Here is a 12,970-nt window from a genome sequence, read left to right as displayed (position 1 = left end):
GTCGTGTGATGCTTGGGATGCGTCAAAAAGGATGGTATCTCTAATGTGGCCACCGTAGGCGGGAGGTGGCGGCAGTGCGTCTTGTCTGGGTGCAAATGCAGCTTCGCGTAGATTGGCTAAACGCACAAAAATAAAAAATATTAGATACTTTTTGATCTGGGATAGTCATCTTGACATAGGCAACTTACCGGCCGCATAAAGGAAATCTATTTTGGTATAACGCGATCTCAAAGTTAGACACGATTGGATTTTCTTTTTCCAAATAATCTTAATTACCTTGTTGGCCAAAATTGACTGATACTTGGCATGTTCCTCGAGCCCCTATGGCTGGATAAACAGGAAACTTGAATCCAATCAATGCTTTGCCAAGATTCTAAAAATATAAAAGAATGAGGAAACTCATTAAAAGTTTCATCGCATTCGCTAAATGCGCCAAAAATCCTAGATCGTACCTGTCCGTTGTGCGTGAAAAACACGCAAGCAAACTGCGAAAGAAAACCAACACCAACCACATCACCTTGCTGGATGCAAGGACCATACGGCCGACCTGTCTTTGGGTTACTGGCATGCACTGCGCCTGTGTGGGAGTGATAAGCGACCGAATGCCGGTAACATCCTACTCATTGTGGATCCCAATATTAATCTATCAACGGCCTACTTGCGGTGATTGTATTTCTAAGCGACCGTTTCAGTTTACCTGGCAAACACCACGTTGGATAAGGTTTGGTTGCCAAGCCGATCGCCAAATGGTCTTGGTCAGTGAGTTGCAATATCTTGACTTCCCAATAAACGAAATCTTGTAGAGGAATAGGAAGATTGGTGAGAATGCAGCCTTGACCGTCAGCAAAGACGATTGTAGTGCGATCAATCACGGCAACATTGCATTCTTCCTCCGCGTCCTCTGTGAATTCGTCCTCTACAAATGTCCATGCTGCGACTCCGCGTTCAGCGACCAAGGCGATTTGACTGGCGTCCACCCAGGTGGTGGTGTTCGGAGGATGCTTTCGTTGCCACCCTGCCAAGTAACAAATAGCCAGGAATTAGATCAGCTCGCGTCACAGTAAATGCAAGGTAGTTCCATTTGTACCTATTGTTCTGTCGTTGATTTCATGTGTGTCTGGCGTAGGTACGCTTGGCGAGAACATGGAGTCCATGGGTTGCCATTCTTGCTGGATCGAGGTTGGATTGCCAGGCACGGTAGCTCGACGATAGATGCGAATGCCGAGACCGCATACGATGGCAGCCAAAACAATGATACAAATAATAATCACAGCATAAAATTCCTGTCCAGCCATAAAATAGGGGATCACACGCACGCGTTTTTTGTCTGATAAAGTGGTGGCAAATACAAAAAAGAGGCCACTGCCAAATTGTCATCCATTCTTTCCTTTTCTGTCTTCCTCATTTTACTTTTTGGGATGCCGCTCAGAAACACGGCCTTGGCCTTAATTACGATGATTATGCAATTTCAATCACCACGATGCTTACTGCGCGATACCCAAGCTCACCTATACGTATCATATGAAAATAGCATACAGCAGGAGCTGGCATTTATAAAAGTCGTCATGTTACTTTTTTTGTACTTTACCTGTATCATGAACACTCGACTGCAGAAAAAGCTGTCATTTGCAGGAGTGTGGGGAATAAAGTCACTGAAATATTATTTGCGGCATATTCGCTAACCGGAAGAGACCATTGGGTATATAAACGTTCGGCTAAAACCGAGCATTTGTTGCGTTCCTTCAGACCTCGGTGAACCTTGCAAGTGTCCATCCAAAAGATATGCTAACCAGCTTCTGCAATAATGAAGAATAGTATACCATACAGGCAGTAAGTGAATGGGTAGCAATATGGAAGATCTAAGGATGAGTTCGCCAGTGTAGCAGCTGAGCAGAGCGTGCAGAAATTATATGCGGTGGTGAATGTTTCGGTATGTGCCTTATACCCCATATGCCTCGGACCCATCGCTCGCATATAAACCCTGAAGATCATTCTTTGTAATTCACCATACATCATGCCGGAATGTACACGGATCCATCCATTATCAAAATATTTGCTTTGCCATCCATCGTAACAGAAGCTATGCTATAAATGATCGATTTTTCCAATACTTTGGATTTTTTTTGGATATTTGAGCCGATTGTAATTGAAAACATTACAATCGTCACAACCAAAAAGGTCCAAGCCGTACCAAGGCTTACTTGCAGTTCTATTTGCTCAATGCCGATGGGAAGACATACTTTGGTAGAGCGGCCCATCTTGATTGGGAAGATCCGTTTGATTTTTTAACGGGTTTGGCGATCGGCAGCTCTTTCCGATTTCATACGGAGAATGGTTTCGGACAGCAATGTTTCATGCATCCAAGCAGCCATGAGCAGCGATTAGGTACAAACTAAAACCAGTATATGGTTACTGTAGCATAAATTGATCCATGCAGCAGCAACATAAACTGAGATCCGCGGGACATTGTGATATGACATTTGACTTCCAATTTGTAGTTTCAAATCTTGCTTCCCCATTTGTTGCAAAGGTAGCAAGCCCAACAATACAGGATTATCTTTTCAAACCCTTCCCAGCCGCGCCAACTAAACTAAGGCCAAAGTGGAACGGGTAAATACAGCTGGGAACCATCCCATGCTTGTCTCTTCAGTCATGTATATCGTTAACTAATCTTTGGACTTCGAACGATCGAAGAAAGGACGATCCTATCGGTCAACTCTAATGGGTCAGATACATCGCTTTCGTTGTAAGATAGAGTGCTTTTCACTTTTTCTAGAGAGGTACTGGGATTAGTAGCCCCCGTGATTCCTTAAAATTATCATTTTTTTCTTCTTTACATTTAACAAGCCGTACACCCGCTGTGCAATGGATGCCACCTGCTACTGGATGCCGCACTCTTACATTGAGCGACATTCGTCAGACAAAAGCCTAACGCAATACGGCATAACCTGGGCGAGACTCTTGATGGAACTTTGGTATATTAATGTCAATACTCTGGCATACCATGAAACACTTTTAATGAACAAAGCAGCACTTATTGACCCCCTCCGTTCTGTCCCGCCCAAGGTTATGATAGATCTACAAAGATGTGTGGGAATGTTGGGTATTTAAAAAAAATGAGTTAGTAAGCTCTTTGGTTGATTCAAATTTCGTTGAGATATTTTACCTTTGATGTTTGATGCAGCAGATACCGAGGGCTTCCCGACCGAAATAAAGAAAGGATACAAATATAAAAAAAAAGTAAATACAATAGGTACGTCTGTAAAAACCCCCTAAAAACCCTGTGGGAAAAAAAAGGAGGAAAAGACTGCAAGAAGACTATTCACTAAAATACAAAATACATACTACAACTACAAAATAAAATGGTCGGGAAGAAATATCGAAGGCGATACCACGGGCAGCAATCCATATGAGAGGAACCTGGGGAGGACGCGTCAGCGTTTCCCGATGAGAAAGAGAGCCACACGACCGAAGATGTCCTTTGACGACAAAAACCGGATTGGCCACAATCTGGTGCCCGAACAAAGTAGAAAGGTTTTGGAGGGATGGATGACTTGCCAAGCGAAAAGAAAACCGGAGAGAAAACCAAAAGCTAAAGAAGGGGTAGAGAAAAAAGAACGTGAGTTTTTTCTTGTCGAAAAACGAATAGTCACATCACACAAAAGGTACCTTTTTTCATAATAATCGAATCGACCGGATCAGATACACGCCATAGTCTGGATGATGGATGATGGATGCAATGATAGTGAGGGATTTCCAGGCAAACAGAAGAGATGCAAAACTAAAGAAGAAGAAAAAATTCGGACAAAAATATGTGATTTTCCATGGATGAAACAATAGTCACCTCACTGATGCATGAATGATGAGCTACACAGATCGAAGCATATCTGCTCCATGTATCATTCGATTACTGAAGAGAATGAAAGGGCATATACAGTCTAACTGACAGATAACCCAAATTAAATGATGCTACAAAACACCAGATCGTCGTATCGTCAATCACCTTTCTTCAAAAAAGAGCTCCACTCACAATTTATGTGAACGGCGACGATGCTCTGTTTAACCACAACTGGCGCAAACGGCATCTTGCTGCTGATTGTTTCGCCTATTATCGTGAAAGTGGGCAGCGAGGCATGGTTGAAAGATGAAAAAAAGGTTTAACAGGTCTTGATAACTTAGTGTAGATCATGTGATTTACAAAATCGCTAATTTTTCAAAGATTTTAATTATTAGACTAGGTGGAGCCCGTGATCTTCAAGATCACAATTGGGGATATTTATTGGTAGACTCAGGGTATGCTACCATGGGTGTGGTTAGAATGGCATGAAGGTGTGCCAGTTCTAACGTATGAGGTAGAGGACGCAGGTGGAGCCCGTGATCTTCAAGATCACAATTGGGGATATTTATTGGTAGACTTCAGGGTATACTATATTTTTGGTGAAATGTTCATTTGAAGTTTGTAAAAATGAACTTTCTTTTTTAAGCATTACCTTTAGTGCAGATGGTTTTTTGACTCTGGAGAAAGCAACGTACAACTGTCCATGGGAAAATACTGACGCCGGCAAATATAGCCCAACAGCATCCAAGGTCTGACCTTGTGCTTTGTTAATTGTCATTGCAAACGCTAATCGCACTGGAAATTGGCGTCGTTGAAATTCAATAGGAGATTGCATTTCTGTGGGCTTGAGCTTGATTCTAGGTATAAACACCAATTTTCCTGCATGTTTCCCGGTTGCAATTTCTGCCTCGATCACAAACTGTTGGAATGAGCGGCATATAAGCCTCGTTCCGTTGCAAAGACCGTTGGATGGATTGAGATTGCGCAGCAGTATGACAGGACAACCTATTTTTAGTAGGAGTCGGTGTGGTGGAAGGCATCCAGGATTGATCGAATTGAGAACCTCCACGGTATGCAGCATTTGTTGACTTTCATCACAGACGCTATCTGCGCTTAGATACTCTGTTGCCTCACCTGGAAACTGTTCCAAAAGGAGATCATTGATTGTCTCAACGTCAGAGTTTTTCGGTGTAAGGATAGCGCGGGATGTAAGGTACTGCGAAGAAAGATTCTCTTCCCGAAAGTCATGAAATATAGCTGAAGTCAAATTTTGCAAGTTTTCGCCAGGAATTACCATGCTTTGGGGGATGCTGATATAGCTTGTATTCAAGCGTGTAGGCTCTGTCCCATTACCGATACGTAGCAAGTATTCACTGAACTGTTGAAGTTCCTGTGGACTTTCGTTTTGTTGTGGTCTCTGAACTCGCATATTGGTCGTCAGGCGTAATGTTTGCACATGCGCCCAAGAAGCAGAGCGGTTGATACACATATTGACGATATCGGGACGCGACCCTCGGGGAACCACAGGCAGGACTTGTCGAAAATCACCTCCAAACACTACCAACTTTCCTCCAAACGGTACGGATTCCAGACGTGGGTTTTCAGCTTTGAAGAGATCTCTAAATGTTCGATCTACTGCATCAAATGCAAACCGGTTTATCATCGATGCTTCATCCCACATGATTAGCTTAGTAAGTTTCAGTAAATGGGCAAGCTCCGTTCTGTGAGACACGTTACAAAAGGAATGTTCGTGCGTAGTCAATGGTATCTTAAACCGTGAATGGGCGGTACGACCACCATCCAAAAGAAGAGCAGCTGTTCGACTGGATGCGACGGCTAAAGCAATTTCTCCATTACGACGGACATGGGAAAGTAGGGCATTGAATAAAAATGTTTTTCCAGTTCCTCCAGGTCCATCAACAAAATATAGCTTGCTCCTTGGTGATGCATCGTCAGCTGCACGGATGATAGTGTCAAAGATGATCTGCTGGTCATGGTTAAAGTCCAGATTGGCTGGGTTTGGTAACCTTTGTGCTTCTTCGTTAAGTGACAGCTGTTCTTGAACTAAACGTGGTAGACGTGGTAAAGATATGGAAGTTGGACGGCTATCAACCTCAGGAAGAGAGAATCCAGCAAAATTTTGCAAAGACAATGACTGTGATTGCAGATAATCCTCGATATCCATGATACAGCGTCCGTACATTGTTTCTGTTGGTTCCAGAGATGCATCATTCTGTTCAATTCTATCAGCATGGAGATGATCCTCCACCATATGTTGTCTGTGGCGAAGCCAAAGTGCGTAAGGGTCAGACGGTTCACAGAAAGCCAAAATTGTGCCAAATAGCATCCTCAAGGAGCTGGGTGCTTGATAGATCTCGGCATTTTCCAAACAGTGGTCCCATTCGTTATCGTTGGTAAGCAATCCACGCCTGCGTGCAGCTTCTTGGAATGTCAAACAAAGTTGGCCGTTGACCGTTCGCAGATCCTCAAAGCTAGTTGCTCCAGGAACATGATAGAGAAGGAGGCGAAGATAATATTTTTCCGCTTGCCGCGGCGAGATGTTATATATGCGCCCAATAACAGTATTGTGTCCTCTAACACGAACTGTCCATCTTCTTCTTCCACTTGTATTCCAAACGTAATGTCTTGGGAAATCAGAGTATAAGATGGTTCTTGCTGATGGATCAATCTGGTTTGTTTCGAACCATGCTGTTAATGTCGTCAAAGGTCGGCGGCTTGCAACATTTTGAGGACTCTCATCCTCATGGAAAAAAATTATCTCTTCTCCTGGAAGATGTACTGCAAGTCTTTGATGTGCTGGAAACTCGTGATGCATAGAGAATGAAAAGATTCTCCAACAGGCTTCAGACGCTGACACGTACCGAGAATCAAGATACTGACGGATTTCATCATGGTTTTCGGCCTGGAGTACAACGGATGCACGGTCGTGTCCTTTGAAGACATATTTGTAGATATACTTGACTGATTTAATGGTTGTGCATATTTCGACATTGATGTGTGCGTCATATTTCGAGCAGAGGTAAATATTATGCGGCACAACCCATCGGTTGTCAAGTAAAATCCCATTTTTGCGTACGGTTCTTCCGTCATTGCGCCTTCGGTACAGAGGATACCCATTTTCGTTGCACGTTGTCTCTTCTTGAAATGCACGCGGGAAGTGCTTTGTGCACCGACCGTTTTCCATGCATGGCGATGGATGCGAGGCTGCTATTCCACATGGGCCATGCATCATATGGTTCGTGACAGTTGCATGAGCAGATGGGAACTGCTGTGGATCAGGTATCTCCGCCGATACGATAGAATCGTAGTGCTCTGGCGTCACAGGTTTATCGGCTTCTTTTAAAATGAGTAGAATATGCGCATGAGGCAATCCTCTTTTCTGGAACTCGACGGTATAAACGTAGCCAATTACTTTTCCAAGTGTATGATTTTTTGTCAGATCCTTCAAAAGAGCTCTGAGCTTGAGGTTGAAAACTCGTGCTGTCAAATCTGGCCGATCAGATACTGTCTGTGAAGCAAGAAGCTCATTCCGAATTTCTGGCCATTTTGGATTACACGTGAATGTAATGAAGAGGTCAGGCTTTCCGAAACATCTGACGATACTCATTGCATCTTGGTACAGCTGTTGCATGTTTCGAGGGCTGCCAATGAATGACGACGGAAGGATGACAGGCTGACCGATGGAATTCATATTCATATTGTTGTCGTCAAGTTGGAGAGCATCTTGTACGCCTGAATACACATCAGCACGCAGTCGGGCCTGGTTGAGGCGAAGGTAATTGAGGCGGTTTTGTTCCATCTTGGCATACATATCTACGATATACTGCTGAAAGAGTCGGCCAAAGAGGTGCAAGTGGTGTCCATCATTTCGATACATCAATCTGAAACTGTAGTAGTTCATCACGGTGACTCTGTCGTTTCTGGTCGATCGAGTTTCAATGTTCCACCCAGGGTCGCCTTCAGGAAACATCAGCACGTAATGGAGTGGGTCATACAGGCGATGCATCTCACTGATTGATGTCAGTTGGTTACTACGCCTACAGATCACAATATCCCTTCCAGAGGCCTCTGCGTTTTCACCGATAATGACACCAATTTCAGAAGCATTTGGTGCATTATAGCGTCGTGGATCTGGGACATCGTCAGCTCGAATAATCATTCTGATGTTGGAAGCACCACCATTATCCTGTATGTATTGGGCCATTGTCTTGAAAAGATGGACGAAAGGATTGGTTTCATGCATTAATTGCTGAAGTACTTCCAAGGTGTCTCGCGCGAGATGGCTTGCAATTGCATGTCGATTTGATATTTCGTTGTCAGTATCATGGACGTATATTTGTGCAAATGCAGGTCGTTGGCCATTAGCAGGAAGTAGCGATCCCATCAAATGGTAAACACTTCCATGAATACGGAAGCAGTAAGCGCCCCGTCTGCCATTCATTACACTTTCGTCTAAATTTATACCAAGAGAAGTAAAACTGAGAGCACTACAATAAGCTCTGATCTTGAGCCGGAAATCTTTTGCTTGCGCCCCAGTCCCTGTCAAAAGCGAGGCAATCAAAGGAGGGGTGGGTTTGAGAGGAGAAAGTACAAATTGACCATTTCCACAACAGAGCTGAAACTTAGGATCATTCATAGTACTTCCAGCAGTTTTTTCTCCACTCCACATTCGTGCCTGACAGTGGCTGCAGATGACATTCATGGCTCCTACATTATGAAGATTTGGCATCGAGACATTGGGATCGCGAGCCACATTGGTGAAATTTTCTGTATTTCCGTCTTGATTATGAAGGGGACAATGGCGGTTTGAGCGACGACGATGTCCTGTTTGACCACAACTGGTGCAAACCGCATTTTGCTGCTCATTGTTTCGCCCATTATTTATAGTAGTGTTTCGTGGAGAGAAATTTGGGCAACGACGATTGGTAGAACGCTGGTGATCGTTGCCGTTGCAAGATGGGCAGCGAGGCATGGTTCAAAGATGAACAAAAAAAAAGGCACCAATCGAAAGAATCGAAAGAATTGAGATTCTAATGACTTGGTGTATTGCAAAAAGATATTAAGAAGTTCTGATAGCTTAGTGTAGTTGAAGAAGAAAAGAAGGCACAAAAAAAAAAGAATAATAAGAGGTTCTGAAGAGAGAAGGCACAAAAAAAAGGTTCCGATAGCTTAGTGTGCAAGTCATGTGATTTACAAATTGCTAATTTTTCAAAGATTTTAATTATATAGATAAATTAAAGGCCACCCATATTGATATACTTGATATTCATGTAATCATCCAAACCGTAGCAGGATCCTTCTCTCCCCAATCCGCTTTCTTTTACGCCACCAAATGGTGCATAGCAGTTGGAAATGGCGCCAGTATTGACCCCGACCATGCCCGTTTCCAATTTCTCGGCCACTCTCCAGATACGACCAATGTCGCGCGAAAAGAAGTAACCCGCCAGACCAAATGGTGTGTCATTGGCCAGTTTCAAGACTTCATCCTCGGTCGAGAATCGGAACAAAGGAGCAATCGGGCCAAACGTTTCCTCGCTCGCAATCAACATGTCGCTGGTCATTTCCGAAAGAACGGCAGGCTCAAAAAAGTTGCCGCCTAAATGTCGGCCACCGACAAGGATTTCGGCACCTTTGCTAGTAGCATCATCCAGATGCTTCTTCACCTTTTCCACGGCATTGCTGTGGATAAGAGGTCCATGCGTCGTGTCGGGATCAAATCCATGGCCCACTTTGAATTGGCCCACTTTCTCGGCTAATCTACAAGCGAACAAGGGATAAATGCCTTTTTGCACATAGATACGATTCGCACAAATGCACGTTTGTCCAGTGCCTCGGAACTTGGAAGCGATGGCGCCTAATAAGCCAAGCTTAATCAAAGGAAAAAAAATAGGAACCTTGGCCTGCGCATGTTATCTAGAATAAACTACCTTCCACAGCAGCGTCCACATCGGCATCGTCAAAGACAATAAACGGTGCGTTACCACCCAATTCCAATGATACTTTTTTCATCGTGCCTGAGGCTTGTGACATTAACGTTTTTCCAACCTTGGTCTATTATTCTCAAGTTAAACAAGATCGTTTTGTTGATTTGGCATGGTTATTCAAACGTACCGATCCGGTAAATGAGATTTTTCGCACGAGTGGATTGGTGCAAAGCTCGTTACCAATGTCTGACACATGCTTTTTGGTGGTGACGACATTCACCACTCCTTCAGGAATGCCCACACGTTTGGCCAACTCGCACAAAGCCAATGCAGAGTAGGGGGTTTCTGCCCCGGGCTTAATGACAACCGTACAGCCTGCCGCCAAAGCGGCCCCGACTTTGCGCGTAATCATGGCTGTTGGAAAGTCTAATTGCCCATATCGTTTGCTTATTTAAAACATGATACTTTCTGTTGAGATGGAGTCAAATAATCCACTTACTCCATGGTGTAATAATGCCGACTACACCGACCGGTTGTTTGATGGTAAGGTATCGTTGGTTCGTCATGGGTGACGGGATCACTTTGCCGTAGGCACGTACGGCCTCTTCGGCAAACCATTCAAAAAAGCTGGCGCCATAGGTAATTTCTCCTTTGGCTTCCGTGTAAGACTTTCCGTTTTCCCAGGTCAAAATGGTCGCCAAATCATCCTTGTGGGCAATGACAGCATCGTACCATTTTTTCAATAAATCATGGCGCTCTTTCCCTGTTTGCTGAGCCCACAATGGGAAAGCCGCCGAGGCTGCCTGAATCGCTCGTTGAGTGTCCTTGATATCCATTTCAGGCAACTGTCCAATTTCCTCCCCCGTTGCAGGATCTACATCAACACGTGTACAGTCAGCCATCACACAAATCGCCTGCCTGTCCCTTCCACATGGAGGAATTTTTTACCGTAGACGGGAAATTTGGCCTCAGCATTGTGTGACAGCACCCACTCATTATTGATAAATGCATAATGGCGCATCAAGTCGGCATCCGATAACTAGACGCAGTGATGGTCAGTGGTATACAAAAGAAAAGGCACCTAAATGAATTCCTACTTTTGGAATTTTCGTGGATGATGCTAATGTGCGCCATGCTGATGGGTTGACGAGCACGTGTTTTCTTGGTGCATGCGATAGATTGAGGCAGGAATGTACATAAGGCGTTCGCACAATAGATCGCAACATGGTATGTCGGATTGGAATGAATGAGAAAAACGCAAAAAAGTTGGCGGGAAGAACAAAAAGCCTTGCCTATCACACATTTTGGCATGCTTTTTCGATTAAAAACCGCGGGATGATGGCAATATGACATAATGGCTTGAAGCCTAAACTTAAATCGCGAACAAAGAAATTATTAACATTGGCCGTGGACTACTGTTTGAAGCACGAACACGAATTCTCTAACAAACTCATTTCACTTCATACAAATATCGATCACTGGCGATAAAAATAGAGATAGAAATAAAACTATCTGAATGGTGTGTGAACAAAAAATTCAGGAAATTTGCGTTTTTAACATGTCTGAGACCCCCAGACCCTAAAATCACAGAAATTATGCGAGAAATTAAATTTGTGAATGGATCATGTTAAGTAAATCCGTTCGAAGACTAGGTATTTCTGCAGGAGCCACCCGCATGCAGCAAGATACTCGTAATATGGTACCATCGCCTCCAACGATAAACATACGGCGATTGACTGATGACTGCCTTGGTCATGTTTGCTTTTGGGCGGAATCCGGCGACGATGGTATATATTTTTGAGCTGGAAAAACGGGATCAGGCTGTTAAACCCAGACTCCACGCGTCCCGCTGGCTTGGTCGCCACCGGGTAATACGATGAGTGATATGGCACCTACGACGGGTGATATGGCGGTGACAAAAACCAGCACTTGATCTGTGCCTCCGCTGAAATGAAAATTCGGATGGGTATAATATGATGGGTTTCAGAGCGTGTCGCCGAATTGTTCAAGCATATAGGTTAATGCTCGTCTTGTTTGCTCTTCATCTTCTTCTTCATCTTCTTCTTCCTCTTCAATGTCATCATCGCCTTCAAGGAAATCGAACCCATAGTCGCGAGCATCACTCGTGTTGTAGTCATCATTGGCCAGTGTTTCTTCCGCCGTCTCTTGAAGTTCCTCTTTTTCCATCCCGTTGGAAGGTCCAAAAATTTCCTGCATGATGTGAAGTAATTCTGACGGAATTTCATGATGACCAGAAACGACGTCCCTAGGATCAATGGATCCTGTAGGCGGCACAGGCAAGGAGACTGGATGCATCGTAGGTAGTGAAGGCGGTATCGATGAATCATGGTTCGGCGACGGTGAAGTGGCGGACACCTGCGATGTGGCTGCATCGGCTGATGTAGGTTGTTGCAAGGTGGTATTGTCCAATAAAGGCTCAACGTTGGCTACTTGTTCTTCGGTCAGAGACGCCATAGAACTGAGCATGTCGTGATCACTTTTCAGTTGCTGAAGTTTCTGTTGCCACATTTGCCGTAGTTGTAACAGATCTTCGTGATCAACAACGAGGTTGGCATGGAGTTGACGTGCTCGAGGTCTAGATCCCAGCACGACAACATAGATTTCCTTGGTGAGTGCTTCCTAAATTGAAAGATCGGAACAAGTTCACTTACGCTTCGTGTGAAATGTAGGCATTGCGAAACAAACAGACGGGACGCTGGCGAGTCAAGATGGGTTTGGACTTTACGTGAGGATTCTGGGTTTGTCGCAATCCTGCGCGACTGGTGTATTTTTTTCGAAAATAACTCGGCTTGGTAGCAAGCGGTTGCGGCTGACCCAAAGTTGATCCATGGCTTTCCATACTTGTCGGATCAGCACCATGAGGAAGAATTGGCGGGATCCTTTTTTATTTTTCATCCATTTCCCTGTTCGGCCTTTTTTTTTTTTTTTTACTTGGGCGCGAAAAGGCCTACAGTGACTGCTTCATCAATGAATAGGCTTTCCCCCCTAAAACGTTCCGAACAGTTAAAGGACATACGCGGGAAAAGAAACCAATCCAAAGCAAAGCAATAATCAAGCAGTCAATGAAAAAAAAAGTCATGTGCAATCAATGATTGGTGACAAGGAAGACCGTTGAAGAGATGGGGTGCTTTCTATGCAGCAGTATTGGAAGGGAACGAAGCGAAAT

The 12,970-nt window shown here is 44.2% G+C and overlaps 3 protein-coding genes across 3 annotated transcripts; all 3 read right to left on the bottom strand.

The window, feature by feature from the left end:
• Nucleotides 1–27: 27 nt before the first annotated feature.
• On the bottom strand, nucleotides 28–1,013 carry BYT42DRAFT_475487 (concanavalin A-like lectin/glucanase domain-containing protein; the record flags this gene model as incomplete). The annotated part of the gene is made up of 5 exons (XM_051563609.1): nucleotides 28–116; nucleotides 189–206; nucleotides 277–373; nucleotides 453–616; nucleotides 698–1,013. Coding segments are annotated over 5 exons (684 nt in total), but the record flags the coding sequence as incomplete, so codon positions are not given.
• An 8,080-nt stretch (nucleotides 1,014–9,093) lies between these two features.
• On the bottom strand, nucleotides 9,094–11,009 carry BYT42DRAFT_613522 (Aldehyde/histidinol dehydrogenase; the record flags this gene model as incomplete). The annotated part of the gene is made up of 6 exons (XM_051571742.1): nucleotides 9,094–9,713; nucleotides 9,787–9,910; nucleotides 9,971–10,209; nucleotides 10,283–10,657; nucleotides 10,732–10,822; nucleotides 10,881–11,009. 6 exons carry the CDS (start codon nucleotides 11,007–11,009, stop codon nucleotides 9,094–9,096), a joined length of 1,578 nt encoding a protein of 525 aa, XP_051423547.1.
• A 666-nt stretch (nucleotides 11,010–11,675) lies between these two features.
• Nucleotides 11,676–12,528, bottom strand: BYT42DRAFT_317409 (uncharacterized protein). The gene is made up of 2 exons (XM_051562998.1): nucleotides 12,456–12,528; nucleotides 11,676–12,300 (listed from the first exon to the last, which is right to left on the bottom strand). Exon 2 carries the CDS (start codon nucleotides 12,268–12,270, stop codon nucleotides 11,767–11,769), a length of 504 nt encoding a protein of 167 aa, XP_051423546.1. The 5' UTR covers nucleotides 12,271–12,300; nucleotides 12,456–12,528; the 3' UTR covers nucleotides 11,676–11,766.
• Nucleotides 12,529–12,970: the final 442 nt, after the last annotated feature.

This window comes from Radiomyces spectabilis, assembly GCF_025331425.1.
Source record: "Radiomyces spectabilis strain NRRL 2753 chromosome Unknown BYT42scaffold_6, whole genome shotgun sequence".
Lineage (NCBI taxonomy): Eukaryota > Fungi > Mucoromycota > Mucoromycetes > Mucorales > Radiomycetaceae > Radiomyces > Radiomyces spectabilis.
This window is presented reverse-complemented; position numbering and strand designations above follow the sequence as displayed.